The 23,430-nt window shown below is 30.9% G+C and overlaps 2 protein-coding genes across 8 annotated transcripts; one reads left to right on the top strand and one right to left on the bottom strand.

The window, feature by feature from the left end:
* The first annotated feature begins 416 nt into the window (after positions 1-416).
* LOC111316763 (oxygen-evolving enhancer protein 2, chloroplastic-like) lies at positions 417-2,310 on the top strand. Its single transcript, XM_022918879.2, has 4 exons — positions 417-909; positions 1,095-1,327; positions 1,425-1,475; positions 1,879-2,310. The coding sequence occupies exons 1-4, from the start codon at positions 666-668 to the stop codon at positions 2,137-2,139; spliced, it is 789 nt and encodes a 262-aa protein (XP_022774614.1). The 5' UTR covers positions 417-665; the 3' UTR covers positions 2,140-2,310.
* A 1,008-nt stretch (positions 2,311-3,318) lies between these two features.
* On the bottom strand, positions 3,319-19,803 carry LOC111316761 (WD repeat-containing protein 26 homolog). 7 transcript variants are annotated; one of them, XM_022918872.2, is made up of 6 exons: positions 19,507-19,712; positions 19,307-19,379; positions 16,122-17,014; positions 8,276-8,377; positions 4,725-5,351; positions 3,319-3,695 (listed from the first exon to the last, which is right to left on the bottom strand). In XM_022918872.2, exons 3-6 carry the CDS (start codon positions 16,917-16,919, stop codon positions 3,480-3,482), a joined length of 1,743 nt encoding a protein of 580 aa, XP_022774607.1. In that variant the 5' UTR covers positions 16,920-17,014; positions 19,307-19,379; positions 19,507-19,712; the 3' UTR covers positions 3,319-3,479. The 7 variants fall into 7 exon arrangements, with proteins under 7 accessions (XP_022774607.1, XP_089610109.1, XP_022774610.1 ...); XM_089753983.1 differs by lacking the exon at positions 19,307-19,379 and having other exon boundaries at positions 19,507-19,803; XM_022918875.2 differs by lacking the exon at positions 19,307-19,379 and having other exon boundaries at positions 19,625-19,803.
* Between the last annotated feature and the right edge of the window lie 3,627 nt (positions 19,804-23,430).

The raw sequence follows: 23,430 nt of genomic DNA, 5'->3' as shown, positions 1-23,430 counted from the left end.
TAATCCATGACATCTTTCACGTATATAAGATGACAGCTATTCAATGCATTTGGCAGTTAATCTTATTTAATAGAATTAAATTTAATTATATAATTTTTAGAGTTTAAGATTTTATTTGTAGTAAAATAAAAATTATAAATTTATTTGCATATAATAAAAGATGAAAGCTTATATCTATTTTGTACAAAAACTTGAGAGCATATTTGAGTATTAAATTAATTTTATATAGAATTTACATTTATTAATGATAAATCTTATGTAAATTATGGATACTTAAAGAAAATTTTTATCGTGATTAAACATTTATAAGATTATAATAAAAAATTATAAGTAAAATGCTCGGCAATTACGCAATACCCTTCACCTAGTCCTGTCATCGAATCCCATAAATCCATAAAGAAATCCAACATGGACCTAGCAAAAGAGTGACTCAGGAAACCAGATGGCACTAATAAGAGCCTCAAGAACCTTATCCCAAAATCCATAATCCAATCCTCCTCTATCCAATATCTCAGAGCAAACCAATTCCCTTCACATATCAACAAACTAAAACTTCCCACACCCATTTATCTGTTAGTTTTATACTCTTGAACGAAAACACAGCTAAAGAGGAGTTCTCTGAAGTGTAAAACTAGGAAAATAGTAGAGAGTGAAGAGCAGCTAGGATGGCCTCCACTGCATGCTTCTTGCACCACCATGCACCCATCACCGCAAGCAGATCATCATCATCATCGCAGCGCCAAGTTGCAAACATCAAGCCAAACCAGCTAGTTTGCAGGGCTCAGAAGCAGGCGGTACAAGAGGATGATCGAAGCCTTGTCTCCCGTAGGTTGGCTCTCACTGTGCTCATTGGTGCTGCAGCTGTTGGCTCTAAGGTTTCTCCTGCTGATGCAGCCTACGGTGAAGCTGGTAACTTCCTTTCTCTTCTTGTACTGTTAAATTTGTTTAAACATATCAAAAAAATAGTTTGTAATGTGTATTACAAATATGGATGCCATAATGTCCTCTAATGTCAGTAAAATGAAATAGGGAGAATTGATGGTCTTCGATGCAAATATAATTAATTAATTAATTAAGATTGTGTTTGATTGCAGCAAATGTATTTGGTAAGCCAAAAACAAACACAGACTTCTTACCATACAATGGGGATGGGTTCAAGCTGTCAATACCATCAAAATGGAGCCCAAGCAAGGAGGTTGAGTTCCCAGGTCAAGTCCTCAGATACGAGGACAACTTCGACTCAAACACCAATGTTGCCGTCATGGTCACTCCAACTGACAAGAAGTCCATAACTGACTTCGGTTCCCCTGAAGAATTCCTCTTAAAGGTATATTATGATTTCTATATATTATCTGTAATCAGATATTTCAAGAATTACGAAAATATGGTTTGCCGATTAATTTTCTTGTCATGGATCTTTGCAGGTGGACTATCTGCTTGGAAAACAAGTATACGCTGGCGTAACTGATGCTGAGGTAATTCACTAACATATCAAAAGAGAGGTAAAATAGAGGCAAATTAAAAGGGGAGTTGGTGGACATTTCCAGTCATGTATGTTTCCAAAATCGTTTGCAAGTGGACAGTTAACGTATATACTTTTTTTTTTTTTAAATTTTACAAACGAAATCACAGTTTAGGTTTAGGGTTAAGGGAAAGAGTTGCAAGTCTTAGAATTTAAACTCCAGACTAGCCAAATGTCACTTTAAAATTGGCTGTATAAACAAAATGAACTAAACACTGAATTTAGACACTTAACATAGTTATAGCAGCATTTGGGAAAAAAAATTTTTATCCCTTCCCTCTTTAATTTCTTGACTTCTTTTTAAAATTACAAGCAAATCTCTAATGTCTACTTGCATATACACTTGAATTGGTCAGGGTGGGTTTGACTCCAATGCAGTGGCAACCGCAAACATATTGGAGAGTTCAACTCCGGTGGTTGGTGGGAAACAGTACTACTACTTGTCAGTGTTGACAAGAACTGCTGATGGAGATGAAGGTGGCAAGCACCAACTCATTATAGCCTCTGTAAAAGATGGTAAGCTTTACATTTGCAAGGCACAAGCTGGAGACAAGAGGTGGTTTAAGGGAGCTAGAAAGTTTGTAGAGAGCACTGCAAATTCCTTCGGTGTTGCTTAAAAACTTAATGAATTGGAGAGATTTCATGTAAATCTTCTGAGAAGTTAGGATGTTAGATTTGAGTTTGTCTATCATGAATCATCAACTCCCCTCCAATGCTTCTCTTTTCTTTTTGGTCCTTTCGAGGAAACTTGTGGATATCTAAATAATTAAGGAGCAACCCTTCTGCCATATTACTCCTTTTATCTCTTTATATCTCTCCCTTATAAATCAAAACCATCCCGGATGAAGATAGTTATGAAGCTTGTTGAATCTTATCAATGGAAAATGAGCATTCACCACAACTTGGATATCTGCTTAAATCATCAAAAACTGAGAACCTATGTAGCTAATAACCTTCAAATTTCTTTCCTCATCCCAAATCCGAAAGATAATAGTATATATCTTCCTGTTTGGTCTGATTAACGGACCATGTAAGTCTCGAGCCCGTGACCTTCTGACCATGCAGGTCTGGAACCTGTGACCTCGCCGTGCTCTTAGCGTTATCAGCACGACTCTCTAACCAAAAGCTGCATTAATGGCAAGATCCCTTACATTTCACACTTTAAAAAGAGACCCCAACTTCAAAAGAGCCAAGAAAGAAGTGGTATGGATCTTATATATGATGGATTCTCCACCCAAGAAAATCTGGAGAACTAATCTTTACCTACTTGATTTTGACTACTAACATATTACCTCTTCAATTTCAATTAAGTTGTTATAAAAGAAATTGCATTGCTGCATACATTACTGAAAGTAATCCGGAACAAGTAGTTAAGATGTGCTAAAAAATAGTGAACATTGGAGGTAAGCCAGAATGAGTGGTCAACAATTTCACAAGAGTTCAAATATCAAATGTGTAATTGACCCTTTCTTAAATGCAAAGCCAGCCACCTTAAAAGCAGTTATGCAAGTGATTGCAAACACATCTAAAACTGAATACTATAGCATCACGAGCCATTTTCTCAAAAGAAGAAAACTTTTGAGGATCCAAAAAATAGGTCTTGATTTTCAGACCTGCAGAGTGAAGGGATGCCTTGTGGCAACAGTAATCAAAAGCTATAGGCAGTTCCTTTAATAGTAATACTCCATCAGAATGCAAGTTAAAACCAGAAAACATTTGCACACAGGTATTGATGAACTACCTTAATGATAAGCATGCAAGCTCAAAATTTTCACCATAAAATGTAATCAAATTAATTAAATGTTAAAAAGAAAAATAGCAAATTTATTATCAGAAAGTTGCTGCAACGTTGACAATCTTTTTTTAATATGAATGCCAGCTTTCTACAAGGTAAAGTATTTACATGAAACCAATTATATCAGGTATCAATGACAGGAGATTCCATGCATTCAATCTCTCAGGTTCTTCCATTGCAATAATGGATACCGTTACTGTGACTGTCTTTCAGCTTTGCGCTTAGATTATTCAAGCCCCATATCCGAATTGTACGATCATCACTAGCTGATGCCAACATGTGAGGGTTTGCTGGATTCCAGCTTACGCAATTAACAGATCCAGAATGACCTGGTAATGCCTTTATAAGCTCCCCTGTGCCTCTATGCCATATATAAACCTAAACATATAGCAAAAAGAAAATTATATTTAATTCACTCAAACTTCAGAAATAAATCACATTCCCTATAAATTTACATTTACAAAATGTGTATGCATAATGTCACATTGTTTAATTAGTATTTCAGCGCTATACTTGTGATGGAAACAGACCAGAGTCCACCGATGAAGCCATAAACATCTAAGAATAAGTCAAGATCCATTTTTTCTGGACTAGTGTTAGGCACTAAGTCCAGGCAGCCAAAAGTTACCATTAAGTTGGCCAAAATCCACAAGGTTACCACCAATGTGTATACTGCTGTACACAGATGTGGAAATTCTTGTTACATATGACTACATCCATGTTGGGGAGGGGGGCATGGGGAGTCACAAAGGGGTTAGGACCTTGAACCTTAACAATCCTAAGCAGAAGAAACAATCAATAAGCCAAACCTGGGTCGTTCAGAAGTACAATTTCTAGAAACGAAAAAGCGACTGGACTGTAGAATGAGAAGATATACTTTTGTACTAAGCAGATAGCAAATGTTTATGCTTACGCATGCATGGCTGATATATGTTGAGCCCATCAGTGACAAATAAATATCTTACAACATTTCTCTGTGATGTTATACAGAAGTAAACAACTAGTAAGGTGAAGGGTGATGAAAAAAATACATTAATCAGCTGCTTGACTGGCGTAATATTGTGAAAACACATGACAGAAGAAGAAAATCAGTGGCTCTGATCCACTATACAATATCATCTATGCAAGCATATGACTGCACATGACTGATGAACATGGAAAGCAATGTGACTTTTGGTGATAAAGCAAAAACCATCCATACTTGCTTGAGATCTAATAGCCTTCACAAAGGTTCAGTTTCTTATTATACTACAATCTTTCACTATAATGACACATTTATGTAGAGATGATCCTGTATATAATATAAGTCAACACATGGAAACCTTATTATGAGAATACTGCTTTCCCTATTAAGCATAGGCTAACTTACTGCTACAGATTGATATAGAACAAATTTAAAGTCCGTACCAGTGAGTCCTCACTACCACTTGCAATAAAAGCTTGCTCGAGTCCACCAAAACAAGACCTAATGATGAAGCGGGTGCGCTTATGGCCTTTATATTTAGAAACAAGCTTCAGATCACCTTCTATATTCCACAGATGGATTTCTTGGTTTAAAAGATTTACCAGCAAGAATCTATTGTCTCTTGATAATGAGAAGGAAGTTATTGTTCGATCCTCTTCAATTAATCTCTCAACTTTTGCTTCCCTGTCATGTAATAATATTGCTGTTTCCCTACATATACTGATAATCTGCCTTCCATCACTTGTTATTTCCAAATCAGAAATTTTTAGAGTACATTGCCCTTTCCAGCACTCTAGCTCTTTCCCATCCAATTCCCACATGCAGATACTCTTATCATTCACACCAGAAAATATCCATTTGCCATCTGGAGACCATCCACATGAAACCATGCCAAGACCAGCTTTTTCATAAACATGGAGGCATTCACCAGAAGAGACATCCCAGCACCTTAACACCTCCTCAACACCGCAAGTGAGAAGCTGGTGGTCATCAGGACTCCATGAAACAGAAGATATAGGTTTCTGGTGACCAGAGAGTTTATGTTTTAAAGATAGTCCATTTGCATCAACCTACAATAATTAAAATTGTTAGAATAAGAAAAAAGACTGATTGCTAGGCTTTTGGGTCAAGTAAGCAAAAGATAATTGTTCACAGTGATCTAAGCATTGTCACTGGTTAACACAACCTTTTTATATGCTTGAAATTGATTCCATCCAAGAGAAAGTCTTAATTTCACCCAAACCCCCTGAATAAATGTAGAAAACTTTGAAAAAGAAACGTTTGGAGTTTCTGGTGTTTAAAAATACTAAAAACTTAACAGAAAAAAAAATAGAGAATGGATTTAAATTAAGTAAATTGCATTAAGGATGAATAAAAGGTGATTGTTATTGAGAAGACTACTGAAGTTAGACGGAGGAGCTGTTCCATAAGTTGCTTAAATTTGGCTACTAATACAACCTTAAGAGGGCTTAATAATTCAGAAGAAAAAACAATTATGCCTTCCATTGACATACTAGAAAAAGCAAGCTAAGGAAGTCTTTGAAAAAGATGAAGAGTAGAAAAGCATTTCGGCCAGATGGCATCCAGACTAACAAGAGGAAATGTATATGAGAAGAACAATATCTTGGCTTACAAACTTTATTCAATAGTCCAAGAAAATACTGGATGACTAGAGAAAGATCACTCTTTCTTTCTTTTTTGAGGAGAAAAAAAAATTATCTATATACAAGAAAAAAGAGGACATACTATTACAAAGGTATCAAATTGATAACTCATATGATGAGATGATCAAACAGAAGTTAAGGAATGAGATTAGCATTTTTTAAAATCAACTTGAGTTTATATCAATTAGTTTGATTATTAAAACTTTTTATCATTGAGGATTTTAATGCAGACATTCCATCTCAGGTGTAGCTTTTTGAGCTTTCTCCATTCTTCTAACTTTGGGGCATCCCTCCTTTGAAGCTTTTCCTTTCAGTTTACTTGATTCTTAACTCTCACCTCGTTTTCCTTCAAGCAATTTTCATGCTGATTACCATGCAAAACATTCACAATATCAGCATGAGAAAAATGGCGATTTTGAAGTAGAACAGAACAACCACACTCTAAGCCTCTGTCATCTAATTGCGTTCTTACAGACAATAATTACTGCCTAAATCAACACAGGAAGTACCCCTTCATATTCCAACAACACATCTATTTTCTATTTCATTACATCCAAACCCTTGCACACCCATGACCCTAGATGGGAAAAAAATTACTAGCTTTGATTACCAAGAAAGGTCTTTCTTTGCTGCATTTAGGGAAACTCATTTTTGCTAAGGTTCCATATGATTGTTTCTAGGGATATAATCAATCAAGTTCGAGTCAATACAGTATTAAACTCGAGCTCGACTCCAAATTCGAGGCTGAAAACTCGACTCAAACTTGATTGAGTTTTTTTTTTTTTAGCTCAAGCTCAACTTGAAATAGAAATCAAGCTACTTGAGCTTGCTCGATTAGGCTCAATTAACATGTAAAAATAAACTCGATTTTTATATTCGACAAAAGCTCGATTATTTATATTTAAACTCGAATTCAAACTCAAGTTCGAGATATTTTATCAATTAAAATAATTAAAATAATTAAAATATATTAAAATATAAAAGCTCGATTAGGTTCACAAGCAATTCAAGTCGGTATAAGAATATTCGAACTTGGCTCGATCGATAAGTCAAGCTACTCAAGCTCAAGTTTGACTTGATAATAACCGAACTAGATTCGAGTTTTATTCGAATTGAATGCCAGTAGCTTGCGAGTACTAATATATCATTTACACCTGTAATTGTTGCTTTTACTATGTTCATTGTTCTTGCTTTTCACCTCCATAAACTTAATAAAAAACGAAAAGGAATGAGGAAATAGAAAAATCATATTTAATTCAAACAAATTGCTAAAGTAATCCACACGTTCATACATAATTCCTCCACATAAAATAAAATCATGCATTTTGTCATGCACAAAAGTCAAATTTTTTAATTTTCAAAAATACTAATCTACTTTCATATTCAATCAGAGTTTACTTTATGCTTGGAAAAGAAATCAAGTAGCAAACATGACAACCAAAATAATCTCCAAGAAACCACATCTCTTTATCATTTCTTTCTTTCCTTATTTTATTATGTTGGCAACAGTTATGCTGAAGATGGGGTAGAATATAAGTTACAAATAAACCATAAGGTATTAAAAAAAAGATGCTGAAGAACACTGGAAAGAGGAATCTAATAAGATATTATATGTTACTATTTTTAGTTGAAAGTACATAAAAATTACAGCACTTATGTCTGCAATGGAGTATAAAAAACAGAGTTGAAAATGTAAATCAATTTATCACTAAAGATAAGGATTTAAAAATAAAAGGTTAAAGGGTCAAAAATGCCCCTGAACTAGAATTAAAATGTCATTTAAGCTGTTAACATTTTATTGCAATCAATCGAATCCTTAGTCTTCTATTTCGACCCAATTTAACCCTTCATTGGACGAAATTTAGTTATGTGGCAAAAACTGAATCAATCAATCCCTGAACTACAATCAATTGAACCCTTAGAGGGATCTTAGAGAGAGAAGAGGAAAGAAAATAGAAAAGAAAAAGATAAAGAGAAAAAATATTTTATTTTATTTTATTTTCACCTATATTAATTGCACCACGTAGAAAACTTTAATCTATTTTATTGATGTCACATGGAATTTTATCTTCGTTGGCAAAAAAAATTAACAATATTAACTTTATCATCCAACTAAGGGCTTAATTGGATGTAAATAAATTTTGGAGGGGTTGATTTATTGCAATAAAAAAAATAAGGTCTTAGATTTTTCTTTTTAATTATAATTCAAGGGTTTTTTATACCCTTTAGCCAAAATAAAAAGTCCAAAACCATGAGTTATAGGTATAAGGGGTTATCTTTAACAAAATTAACATTATTGTTTTATCCATGTCCTGAGTGAATAGCAATACCTCCCAAATGATCGCTGACCGATCATTAGACGACGAAGCTAAGTATTTTCCATTGTGTGAAAATTGCAAGAACCATACTTCATCAGCGTGAGACTGTAGTATCTGTTGCAAGAGAAATGACAAAAAGAATTAAAAAAAGAATTTTCAATAATAATTCAAGAAAAGATAAGAGCAAGCCACAAATAGATAAAATTTCAGATAAGGAATAAAAAAACAGATTAAAAAAATCAAGAAACTGCGAATATTTCAGTCAGAGGACACTAAAACAAATTCACTCGGATGCATATGTAAACAAGTGATCCAATTTTTTTCCCAGACTTGGCAATTTTGGACACAATCCACTAACACAATGTGAATACAACGCCAAATTTAGAGGGTTTGACTGTTGCATGATTGTGTTCGCGTCAAGGTCATGTCAACCTGCTTATGACAGGAAAATATTCTTATGTTGCGCAAGCTGACCCGTCTAACCCATATATGACCCGTTTATACATGTTTAATTAATTGTATTAATAGGTTAATGCACATTACTCAAAATATTTAACACGTTTAAACTCATTTATTACAATACATAAAACAAAATATTATTCATGTTTATATAGGTTAATAGTGTTGAAATGGGTTAACCATATCGTGTATAAATGGGTTAACCATATCGTGTCTAAACAAGTTAACCATATTTAAACATGTTAACTATGTCACTTTATGCATGCAGTGTAATAATCATGTCACATTCGTGTCTGTCGACCCATTTACTAGTGCCATGTTTGTGTCAAAGACTTCAACAAGATGATTAATTGTATCAAGTTCGTTTTGACCCATTTACCTGTTATACCCTGACCTTGACATGGAAAGATTAAGAACCGCTAACACGAATTGCCAGTCGTACTTTTTCCTTTCTCTTTAGTGAGTGAATTTGCCAGTAAGGTTTGGCTCAAGAAAGATCAAAAAATGGAGGAAAAAAAGAATGGGAGAAAAGAAAGTGAAAGGAATGGAAGCATTTTCTATTAACTCTATTAGTGTATACGGTAGGAAAGATAGAAAATGAATGGAAAGAAAATTATTGCTTTAATCCATAGCTCAATAGAATTGAAATTGGAAGGAAAGAAAATTAAAATCACATTATTTTACCATTATAACATTTTTGAATGGAAATAAAAGCACAATTTATTAAAAAACACACACACACACACATCAATAAACTTTACTATCACTTCATTTATATCCTTCCCCTTTTCTCTCCCACAATTTTCGCAAACTTGAATGATTGATTTTTGTCATTATAGATAAACTGACAATCACTTTTATTTTCTAGCCTCACTTTTCTTCTCCTTCCAAATTGAAGTAAAAATTGGTTTCTTTCCAATTTTCCGTTCATATCTTTCCATCTACCCACTTTTCTCTCCTACTAACTGAAGCCCATGATGCCTACCATATAATGACAAAGACATTGGTATCATTCATACACCCTAATGCATGATGAACTAATCTCAAATCTACAGAAAAAAAAAAAAAAAAAGCAAACCAACAATGATATACATATAATATTAAGAAAAACTATAGTGAAGAGTATCCACAAGAAACCTTTCAACAGGGCTCAAGTATCACTTAATCAAAAGTTTATAACTTTTAAAGCTTCTAAGTTTTAATTGGATTCAAATAAAATAAAAGAAAATATAATCCTATTAAGATAAGAATTTAAAAGCAAAACCAAGCTCTTAAGTCTTAAGGACACAATTTCCTTACAACGAAAATGGTAATTAACAAATCAAAATACCAGAACAAATCAAACGATAATTTGTAAAGAATACTTCTAAAAGTATCAGGTACTTCCACATCAGTTGGAGTGAAAATTTTCCCTAACTCTATTTTACATGTTCATGCCAATTCATAACTAAAACCTCCAAAACCCACCTAGTCAGTGGTAGAATACTGTTAAATCAGTTCTCTATGTAGACATGATGCCCATTAATATAATTACAAAGTCAGACATTGTTGGTCCCTTTTACTTGGAGCCTAACTGCTAAAAATATTGAAAAAGAAAATGAAAAGTGAAAGATAATCAAAGGATAAAACTACACTATTGAAGCTTTGATCCATTTACAATTTAGGAAGACACTACACAAACAAAAGAAAAAAAAAAATTCCCCTTTCCCTGTCTTAGTTTAAACCTAAAACTGCCAGACCTTATCCACTACGTGCTCAAGCAATGAGCAAGTAAAGATATATGTATTATCTACTTTGTTCTAATGTTTAAATTTTAAGATAATCACAAAGGTCTATATTGGCCACAAATCTTGCAAATGGTCGTAATATTCTCTATCCACTTGAAAATGAAATTATTTATTAAGTTTTGGAAAATTCACTGATAATTCACAAATGTCATTTTATCTTTATTGAGAAACAATTGCCATAGTTTTAAATTTAATGTAAAATAATATTTCTCTTTAAGGCTATTTAATGTATAATAATATTTCTCCTTATGGCTACACATATTTCCTTTTGCTAATATACATGGTTAATATTCAACATATATAACCCATGCTCCTATTCAGAAGATTACAGATAAAGAGAATTGATTTTCTTCCATGGCTAACAGAAAATTTCAAAAATCCACTCTTCTAAGCAATGTTGAGGTTTTAGCACTCAAGACAAGAAGTTCAACTCCTAGGATTGTCATCTCCTAGCATCAAAGAATTGCTAACGCAAAAAGGTTAATTTATCATTATTTTCTCAAGCTTCTCATCTCACACATAGCTTCAAAATTTGTCCAAACCCATTTGGTCCCCGCTCATACCTGCCCTAAAATTTATCAATCCAACCCAACCATTGATTAAAAGGGTTATCAAAAAGGTACACCCATTTAAAACAAACTAATTGGTGCCCCATGGGTACCCAACAAGCATCCATTATTTTAATTTTTAAACGCAATGGCCAATGATCAGCTTATTTGAATTTGTCTTTTTCTTTTTCTTTCTCTTTCTTTACTTTTTTTCTTTTCCTTTCTTTCTCTTTCCCCCAACAATGGTCACCAGAAAACAAACTTGACAATGCTGAATCTAACCCTCACAAGCCTAGCCAACATTGGTAGGGATTGGCTATAGCTAATTTATATGACAGGTCAACATTCCAAGAGGTTGGATCCTGCCAAGCCAAACATTGCCCAATTGTCTCTCCGAGATGCCTAGAAGTGGAAGGAAAGAGAGAAGAAAGAAAAGGAAAAAGAAATTAAAAAAACAAAAAAAAAAAAGAGAAAAGAGAAAAAGGCAAAAAAATAACATACTTCACCGAAGATAGAAAATTTCAGAATTTTAATAATAACTAATCATACATTCCTTGAATAAAATAACACACAATAATTTTTTAGAACGGTTATTTATCATTTATATTTTCAACCCACATTTTGTTCACTTCTAATTACAATTTTACATATATAAAAATTTTGTGAGGTTTAAGAAGATGAATATATAAAAATATGAAAAGGATAAAAGTTTGATGAATCAATTGTAGGGGTGAGCATAAGTTGGCTGGGACTGATTTGAATGACTGAAATCAACTGAATTTGGTTAAGTCGGTTTGGTTTTCGTAATTATCGGTTAAATAAATAGGTTTCGTCAATTAATTCAGTCAGTTTTCAGTTTTTAAAATTAATAACCAAACTGACCAAATTAACCAACATTTTTAATAAATTTTTACATATATTGTATATAATATAAATATATACAATTTTTTTTTATGTGTTTTTAAGAATGGGAAATATGATATTAATGGCAAATTATAAGGTGAGTTTTATTGGGTGAAAATTGTTCAAAATGGGCGACAAAAGAATGATGAAAAAAATTTGGTTTTTTGACCGAACCAACTGACCTTATGTTCGTTTAGTTATTTTCGGTTATTAGAAATAGATCAATCAATTCAGTTATTTTTTAAGGGCAATCGATTAAGTCAATTTCCAATTTTTCAAAACCAAACCAATTGATTGCTTATGCCTATTGATTGGGCTGGTCCATATAAATGGATGATGGGTGACTTTGGCATGTAGATGTACAAATTAAAGTGGTCCTAAATGGGCATATAAGCAATTATAACCCAATCCATATATAAGTCACCTATACCATTTCATACCTGCCCATTTGACACCCTATTATAGTCAATGTGACGTCCATGATATGTAGTTGGGTTGAATGCATCAACAAACATAGACCATCCCACATAAAACAAATTCAATGAACCATTTGCACAGCTTTTACAACGATTTTTGGTCCAAGAGATATGTCACTTGAAAATATTGTAAAAAGAAAAAAGTTAGATGTTTGTATAGAGAAAAACTCACTAAGATTCCTAAAATCGACCCAATTCATGGCATGAAGTTTTGTATCTCTTTTTGTCTGTGTCACTGCTCAATGCAGGGCAGCAACTAATCTTTAAAGATTATTTGATTGACCATCTCAAAAGCTATGATGTTCGATTAACAGTAAGGAGGTTTGGAAGCATATTCTTGAAGATGTTTAAGAACACCTTGAGAGTTGTCTTAAGGACTCACTAAACGCTTCACCGGTGGCTGTCCTTAGGGTATCAAACCTCATTGTTTCAATCCATTACATCATCCTTGGGAGAAAGTTCTATACAATGAAAATGAATGTTTTCCATAAGCATAAAATCTGGCATCAAAGCCCAACCATGGTTGAGTGATTGAAGCCATTAATGAGGGACAATATTGGTCTGGAAGATGAAGCTAAAGCACCTGCTAATATCTTGTCTGAAGTGGGTGCTACAAATATCCTGATAAACATCAAGTTTTTTGGTACCAAGACCATCAGTCCAAACATGACTGGTAATGATATAAAGGACTTAATATCTTGATGAAATTAAGGACTCTGATCAATCCACCACAAAAGGCCACAAAAATAACCCTCCAGCTAAGATGCAATGGACAATAATCAAGGCCTTTATTTGCAGAACATAAATTTACCTAAAATACTCTTTAACAGCAGAATAGAATAAAACCAGCGGCCCTAAAATTCCATAACTACCAAGTGCACTTTCCATTAGTCCTAGAAGATATCTTTATGGTTGGAAATGCCATCACTTTCTCTTGAACTTCAAAAGAGGATCTCACATTCCCAAAAAAATGTGAATGAATCATAAAATCTTCTTATTAACGTGTCATAGATAATTTGCTTGGAGAACACTTCCAATTGTTGATTGTTCAAATCAACCACGTATCATATGAGCAGGGATTTAAATTACAATTATTGTCACGTTTTCGGTCATGTTACGTTTATTGCGGTTGCGGTTGCGGATGTAACTATTGCTATCGTGGTCATTGTGATTGTGAAATTTTTTTAATTTTGCACAATTTATTGTAAAACATAGTAATTATACTTATGATCATAAAACTTCCTTTTTAATAATTTTTAAAGTAATTTATGTCTCACTAGGATCATTTATTTATATGAAAAAATATTTATAATTTATGTCATTAGAGTAAAATATTCATATTTAGAAAAGTACTAATTCTTAACTATGAATTTTTACCAATATTAATAACTAATAAAATAAAATATATTAAATGTCAAGGATCCATATATACTAATATTACATTAGGAGTAAATGAGGGATTTTTTTATTAAAGATTCTTCTTATTAGAAATTTTTAATAGAATCAATACTTAGATTTTCTTAGAATTTTATCATCAAAGATTCACATTTACTTTATTTATTAATAAGTAATATTTCATTTATAAATATTTTCATAATAAAAAAGATTTTAACAATAATACAATCATTCATAATTTATTTATTTTTAGAAACATTTTTAAAAATATTATTAACATGAACTAAAAATAAATATACAAATAAAAACTTATTAAAGTCTTAATGTAAAGTCTAAAGGATCCAATAAGTCCATAAATCAAATAGCTTGTCAACTATTGGGCCAAAATTTAGTATGCAAGGCCAAGATCCATCCAATTCTTTCCATTTTTTTTCCTTTAATCCCAAAACTTACTGTTTAGTTCTTAGGTATTAATCGAAAATTATAAAACCTTAATCCATTTTTTCTTTCCCTTATATTTCTTCTCTCACCAGCAGCACCATTCCCTTCCTCCCTCCAAACCTGAAACTCCAACTCCAGCCTCCAGGTTCCCTCCACTAGTAATGCTCCGTTTGCTGTCCAGCTCCAAACACAGTCTCTCTTCTTCTACTCCTTTTTCCTTCATCTTCTTTCTTTTCTCCTGAAACCTGAAAGCTTCAATCACCTATCCCTTTCTAGCTCTAGAAACAGAGGGCCTCCAATCACCTAGTTCCGTCCTTCTCACCTTAGGCTCTAGTATCAGTGCAGCCAGCTTCAGTTTTTTCAAGATGGATCTCACAGTATAACTCACCAGTTTACAGCACAATTTTTGCAAAAATTTCAGAAATAAAAAAGAAATTTTAAGTTAAATTGCAATGCTTACCTTTAATTAGTTGGTTATGCTTATCTTAATTTAGTGTTTTGAGTTTGACTGAGGCTGTATTTATTTTATTTTTTGGGTTTTTCTTGGATGAAAAACTCTTAATTTTACTCAGGCATAATGGTTTTGTTTTCATTTTTCTATATATTTTTTTGGATGGAATTCGGAGTAGCTGGCAACAACAGACCATTATCGCCACAATTGACAGTTACACCGCTTTTCGCGTCCGCAACAAGCCACAACCATCGTGATCGGCATTCTCATCTGTTTTTTCTTTAATAGCGGTGGCGGACGGCAGCATTACTGCAAAATAGCGGCCGCTAAACCACTACCAGGCCACTATTTAAATCCCTGCATATGTGTACCTCCCAAACACCATATGTACATTTTAAGCATGAATGTTTTGCATCAAAATTTTACAGAAGTTTCATCCTTTTGGCATGCAAAGGCAATAGTGAATCAAGAAAAATAGGTTTAATGAACTATTACAACTTATTATGAGTACTTTCACTCACTTCCCTAGTTTATTATTCTTGGAACAAACCTTTGGCTACCAAAGAAAGGATATACTGACTTGGAAATTCACCAACTTAGAAAATGACCTTCCATTAGCATTTTCATTAAGAAACCACATTGAATTCCAACTTGGCAAAACAATTCTCAAGCACCATGAGTAGGAACTTTCCTCTCGACTTTTTTAATCATACATGAGATCTTAAAGAGCTCACTATCTAGTCAGTTACAGACTTCAAATCACTTCTTCTAGTCCACAGCTATATGACTTCACGTACATTAGATTTTCTTTCACATCATCTCTCTTAAAGGTGAGATGAGAGCCCTCAAAAGTCAAAACACATAAACCATCATCTTCAATGATTTAAGATTGGACTTTCCATTTTCATTTTCAGATACTAACAACCCCTTCAGCAGACTTTTGAGGCTAGTGTAATACATAAATGGGTAGAGAATGCCTCAAGATTGCACCTAGGAAAGAAATTGTCTATCCAACAAGAAGTCTTCAAACACTAATTCCAGTGAAAGTGTAAACACCACAATTTAAAATCTAACTCATAATCAAATACCTAACATCAGTTCTATAATGCCTGAATCAAGCAAAGGTTATCAATAGCACATGAATCAAAGAACCTGCTAATCTATGGCAAAGAATACCCATATTGATAAAGCACAACCTAAGATAGATTTATAATTTCCACAAAACTAACACAAAAGGATGTAAAAGAATGCACTGTGTACCATGTTATGATTGTAGTTCATGGAATTTTGCGTAAATAAAAGAATGTAAAAAAATCCTTAGAATTTTACCATCTTCGAGTATAGAATGAAAGAGACAAAAATTAATAACAAAATCTGATTAGCAGAATAAAATCTAACCTGCAATGTTTGAGACGGAATTTGATCTCTCCCACACTGATGATCAGCATATAGCGACATTTCCTTATCCATAGAGTTGTGAAACAAGCAAGCACCTCGTTGCAAGACAAGGGCCTGTTCAACTAAATGCTCCAACCTTCTTTCAGGAATCATAACTGTTGGAGGAAGCAGCTTTTGTAATTCTTCCAATAATTTAGTCCGAGATCTAGCCCTCAGTGTATCTTGTTTCAGAGACCAAACAGAAAAACACTGAGAAGGTGATACAATAGATGAAGAAAGCTCACGAACTCTACTATTATTGATACAAAGAGGTGCAATCTCAGTCCTCAATGTATTCAGAGCGTCCATGACTTTTTCTTCATCCAAAAGTTCAAAAAACTTCTGTTCCAATATCAGAAAAGAGGCTGATTTTATGGTCCTTTCATCTGTTAGACCAATATCATGCAATGTGACAATACTTTCATCCCAACTTCCCTCAAGAATTTGTCGCATAAATACATTGACCAAAGAAGAATGTAATGTTATTCCCGACTCTTCCTCTAGATGAGCACCACTCTTTATATAACCAAGAGAGTATAATGCTTTTGTTATTATTCGGACAAATTCTACCTTCTTTATGAGTCCTTTTGAGCCAACAACTTCTTTGCCCCCTTGAGAATGCAGGGGCCAAGCCATCAAGCCTCCTGAGGACCCAGCTAGAGGTTCTTTAATAGCTGAACCGTTGGAAAGAAGTCTCAACTCTTCAGAGGATAGTTTCATGCGTTTTGAGGCTGGTTCATCATCCTCTACACCTCCCATGAAATGTGCACCTCAGCCCATATATTATCGGACTGGTAAAAAAAAGCAACAGGGATAAATAGTAATGCCTCTGATGAATCACGAGGAATAAGACTCTGCATGCAACAGGCAAAAAGATGTTGTAGGTTCACAAAATTGAGCATAAGAAAGAGAAAAAGATCACAGAGAAAAATCTCACTATTATCAATGTGAGGTTACAAAAAAGAAATTTTATATATATATATATATATACACAAACAATTACTTAGCAAAAAAATTGCAATTGATAAGAAGGCTGCATATTTATTTCATGAAACTAATCAGTTCAGCTATCCCTCATAAAATGTGCATATACAAACCTTTTATACTTTTCCAATTTAGTTATCATTTCATTTTCATATGCAAGTTCATACGTCCATGATTCTATTAATAATTAAAACACCATCATTATACTAGAATTGTTATCAATCAACTATTACAATGTAAATGTATGAATTTCTACCATAAAGAGAAAGGTTTAAATTCAAGAAAAAAAGCGGGGGAAGGAATTAGGGCACAAAAAACAATAAAAGAAGAGAAAATATCAAAGTCAGATCCTTAATGGCATCCATAGGACACTTCAGTTAATTTTAAATTCAATAGAACCTTCACCTGTAGAGAACAATGATAATAGGAACTTAGAGTTACCTCAGCTAATCATAATGAGTTCAATAAAAGCTTCATCTATAGAGAAAAATGATCATTGGAGCTTAAACTTCTAGCTAGATAAGAAAGTCTACTTTCACCAAAGACTTCAGCTGCCCAACATTACAGTTTCCATTTTCCAGCTATTCTGTGTAGCATAATGGTTACAATCTCCCAATCAACATTTTCAATGTACCCCAATAACTGAGTCAACCCATAGGACGTACTTAATTGCAGCTGGCAAAATCATTTGCGGTTTATTTCCTAAGCTATAACAACAATGATAACTTCCCTGTCTTGGGGATAAAGCCATGTCTGGAGGAGCTCAATCCACAACCACTTGAAATAATTTTTTGGGATTGCAAGAAACCATTTGAGTAAAGAGAGCATATTGTAATTAAAGACAAGGGTTAGTTTTAAAACAATCATATTACAGCTATTCTAAAGAACTTCAAATGCTCATTAAGAGCATATGTTAATTTTCTATCCAAAACAATAAAACACACCTTTATCAATGTATAGAAACAGCTATCACAATGACTTTAGTTTTCTATCCAGTACAACAAACAAATATTTTATCACTGTACAGTGATGGATATCATATAGGCCACAAAAGGAACGCTTGGTAAGTCTACGAATCAGTTAGCATAAGGAATCAAACGTAATTGGTTGCATCCTTTAACTATAAATTTCAGCCAAAAAATAAAATTCAGGGGAACCTGCACTTGCAAAGATAAATTTTAAGATCACCAAACTTGCCTTACCTTTTAAGGATTAGAACATTTTGTTAATTTGATATAATTGTAGATACTATAAATAAGAAAGAAATTTAATACGTCATTCTTGCTACAAATAAGAATTTAACCTCATTGACTTTGTATCCAATATGGAAAACAAAGGGAACATACAGTTTCACTATATCATTCAGAGATTATTCTTGCCATGATATTCTTATGCAGAAGACTTTTGAGAATTACAGGGATATTGCTTCTGAATTATTCATATTGGGACAATGAATTAACTACATTTAAAGCAATTATACTGCTATTACAAACGACATACTAACACGATTTGACTTTAAACTTTCTTGTTCTTGAACATTTTCTTCGTGATGAAAAGTTTTCAATATTTATAACACTACACTCAACCATAAACAAAAAGCCTTTTCAAGTACAATCTTTGCCACTTTAGTTCACTAAGCTTTGTTGTGACAATGTTTGTAAAGTAAGGCCAAGTTGGGAACTTCAATCATTACTTGGAAAATTAAACGAGAAGAAATTATCATTACATCCATCTCCAAAAGGAATTTATTTTATACATTTGGATCAGCATATGCAACATATAAATTGAGAAAGTCAAATGCTCAGTTATAAGACCTAACTCAATTATGAAACCACATTTATAATTGATTTAAGTATCCATATGATTGAAGGAATCAGATAGCCGGAACATTAATATATGATTAAGTTCAAGCTAAACAAATTACATAAAAAAAAATATAATGATCATTAGAAACAGATAAAAAGAAGGGCCATTTTGAACAAAAAAAAATTATTTTAGTTTCAAAATTGAATAAAAAAAGTTCCTAGCAGAAATGATGGAAAACCCACATCATAAATAAAGCAACTAATGTACAGTCTCTACAATACCCAGCAGCTATAACTAATATCATCCAAAAATACTAGAAAAAGCTACTATCATATTGGCTCTGAGGCAAAACTTACCCAAAACCAGAACAAAATTAGATTGCAAGCAGATCATAATTGAAGGGTAAAATCAGCAGTAAAAAAGAAAAATCTGAAACACCCAGAAAGGGATAATGAAACAAGTAAGGATTCAGATCTGAAAATTTGAATTGAGAATCCAATAATTAAAAGAAAAATGAATAAAGGTGAAGAAATAGAGGAGACCAAGACAAAAAAACCTTTTTTTTTTTTTGGTTATTTGTCGGCAAACACTTAGATTGAAGCAAGAAACAGAGGAAACGAACAGAAAAATGGGTATAAGGATTAAAATCAGATGTGAAAGTGTAAAGGGCTAACCGTGCCCAAGGGAAGAAAAAGGAAAGTGTTTGGCACCTTTGCAAGGGGAGAAAACAACAGACTCTGAGGTTTTTTTTCCTCTTTGTGTGGAGGAAACCAGCTCAAAAGGGGCTATAATGTAACAGTTAGACGTGGGTTATGGCTGTCAGGCTGCGTGAATTTAGCTATTAGATTTAGACAATGGGGCTTTTCCACGGTTTTATCTTATCAAATCTGAAGCTCTGTAATCGGCCGAATTTGTGGAAACCCTGATGATGGGTTGGGCTCATACCAAAACCAATGGCCTGGTATAGAGGACTGTGATGATGATTATGCTCTAGGTTTCTTACGATGTTTTTGGATTTAGGAAGTTCTAAAGTTTAGTTTTATGAAAAATTAAAATGCTTGTTATCGTTTTTAGGAGTATGAATAATATATTAGTATTTATAAGTTAAATAAAATTTGAATTTAATTTAATTATAATTGAGTTGAGTTTGAATAATTTGATTTATCGATCGAATCAAATTCAAATATTTTTATATTCGACTCAAGTAACTCATAAATCTAATAAAATTTTTATATTTTAATATATTTTTATTATTTTAATTAATAAATTATTTCAAATTCGAGCTCGAGTTTGAGTACAAATAATTAAACTTTTATTAAATATAAGAATCGAACTTATTTTTTCATATTAATCGAGTCTAATCGAACGAATTCATGTAGCTCAATTTTTATTTTAAGTTGAGCTCAAACTAAAAAAAAAAAAAAACTTGATCAAATTCGAACTAAATTTCAAATCCTGAATTTCAAGATAAACTTAAGCTCGAATTTAATATTAAATCGATTTGAATTCGATCAATTATACATGTATCTATACTATCACAAAAATAAGAATAATGATATTTTAAAAATAAATAATATATTCGAAATAAATAAAATAATGAATGTTGATTTGTATTTTTTTTTGTGTAATGTATGATTTTTAGTAGTTTTTCTCCATAATACTATGAGTTGTAATATATATATATATATATATATATATAATATGCATACAAAATTTTTTTACTTGAAGTAAATATTAGAGATGTTTATGAATCAGCTGAGCTGAGTTTAAATTAGGCTCATATTTTGTATTAATGGCTTATATATTTGTTTAGAACAAGCTTAGCTTAACATTTTGAGCCTCAAAATTTTTTTAAACCTAATCCAAATTAAAAAAAAATAAATCTCAAACCCATCCATTAAATTTATTTTATATAATAAAAAATTAAAAAATGTCATTAAATTAAGTTTAATGGGATTATATTCAATTCACATACATATAAAAATTAAAAATTAAAATTATATATGTTTTATTAAACTTAATTTTTACTTATATAATTTTTATTTTTAATTTATATATATAATTTTAATTTTTAATTTTTATATATATGAATTACTTTATATACAATTCACACGTATATATAAATAAAAAATTTATATATATGAAAATTTAGACCAAGCCTAGTCGGGTTTAGATTTTAAATATTTTATTCAAGACCTAGCCTAAAATTTAAATGGGTCAAAAATTGTTACTATATCCGTTTAACGAGTTTTAATTTTTTTTTTATCTAAACCCTCTCAAAAAGTGGGTATGCACTTCAAGCTTGGGTATGTAGCTTAGTCCTAAAATAGGTCTAATAAAAATTTATGGAACAATAAACATAATTAGCATTTTGAAAAAAATTGAAAATCGAAGAAAAAGACAACATTAGAATTAAACATTGATAAAATAAGTTATGAGTAAAACACATTAAGAACTTTTCAAAATGGATCCATTCAAAGTTAATGATTTTATCTCCATTGATATGAATTTTATTATTTCTCTCACCTATTTAATTTGATAAAAAAACATCATTTTATTTTAAAATATAAATTCTTTTCCATTATTTTTAGTTTTAGAATTATTATTTTTAAGTAATTTTTTAGCCATTGGCCTTATATATTTATAAGAAAATTAATCATTTTAAATTTTGTATTATCAGTTTAATTATTTATGCTAAAATTATATATTCTTACGATTATTTTTACATTTCTTTAAGTTTAGAATGATCATAACTATTTTTTGGAGTTTGGATATTACGACACTTATAATTTATTTTATATAAATTAATATAAATTTATTATTCCTCTAACATATTTACATTAATAATTTTTTTTTAATTTTGAAATATAAATTCTTTTATTTTTTTTTACCTTGAAAGTATTTTTCAATCATTGTGCTTATGTATTTAAAGAAAAATATAATTACTTTAGATTTTAGGTTACTAACTTAATTTATTCTTACCAATTTAAATTAAATTTTTTGTTACTTGAAAAAATATAATTTATTTCCAACTTTTAAATTATGTTACTAACTTAATTTTTATATTTAAATAATACATTCTTACGTTTATTCTTATTCTATATTATGTTTAAAATTTTTATAACTCTTTTTTAAAATATTACGATATTTTAATTTATTTTATGCCAATCGATACACATTTTATTATTTCTACCACCAATAATTATTTTTTTATTATATTTTTATTTTAAAATATCTTTTTTTTATATTATCTCTTTTTAACCTTAAAAATATTTTAAATATTTTTTTTGCCACTGGCATTATATCTTTATAGATAAAATAATTACTTTCAATTTACTTTATCATCTTAATTATTTATATTAAAATAATATATTCTTACACTTATTCTTTCTTCTATTACATAAAAAATTTTTATAGATTTTTTAAGAATGATACAACACTTTTAACCTATTTTGTGTCAATTGATGCAAATTTGATTAGTCTTCTTACATGTTTACATTAAAAAAATTTTGAAATTTTATTTTAAAATATCATATTTTGCATTTTCTTTTTGTCTTAAAAGTATATTTTTTAGTTATTAGCATTATATATTTATAGAAAAATAATTATTTCAAATTTTAAATTGCTTAATTCTTTACTTTAAAATAATATATTCTTACTCTTATTCTTATTTTTTATTACATTTAAAAATTTCATAACTCTTTTTTAAGATTTTATGACACATACATGCAATTTTATGTTAATTGATTCAAATTTTTATTATTCTTATAATGTATTTATGATAACAAATTTTTGAATTTTTTATTTTCAAATATTATTTTTAACTTAATCTTTTTTTTCATCCATTAAATATTTTTTTTAACAATTAGCTTATCTATTTATGAGAAATTAATTAATTTAAATTTTATGTTTCCAACTTTATTATTTATATTAAAATAATATTTTTTATACTTACCTTCTATTGTGTTTAAAATTTTCATAAATCTTTTTTAAAGTATTATGACACTTTTAATCTTTTTTATACTAATTGATATTAATTTTTATTATTCTTATTATATGTCTATGTCTGTAATATTTTTTATTAAATATTAATTTTTTAACAATTTTTTTTTTGCTTTAAAGTATTTTTTTAACCATTGAGCTTATCTATTTATGAGAAAAATTATTTATTTAAATGTTACATTGTCTATTTATTTATTTAGGTTAAAAAATTTTCTTATAAATATATAACATTAGTGCCTAAAAATTTTTTTTCCTATAAATATATAACATTAAAATAAATTTAAAATATCCTAACTTTCGAAGAAAGAGTTACAAAAATTTTAAATATGATGGAAGGTAAAATTATAAAAAAAAGTTATTTTAACGTCTCTAAACCCAAGCCCTAGAATCACAATTTATCAATACAACAATCTAATTTAAGAAAAAATATGTTAATTAATATCGTGTATCTTTCAATCTAACCATTTATTCTTTTCCC

This window comes from Durio zibethinus, chromosome 24 (assembly GCF_047325235.1).
Source record: "Durio zibethinus cultivar Kanyao isolate XHJ-2024 chromosome 24, ASM4732523v1, whole genome shotgun sequence".
Lineage (NCBI taxonomy): Eukaryota > Viridiplantae > Streptophyta > Magnoliopsida > Malvales > Malvaceae > Durio > Durio zibethinus.
The sequence above is the reverse complement of the archived record's forward strand: the minus strand, read 5'-3'. Positions and strand labels throughout refer to the sequence as shown.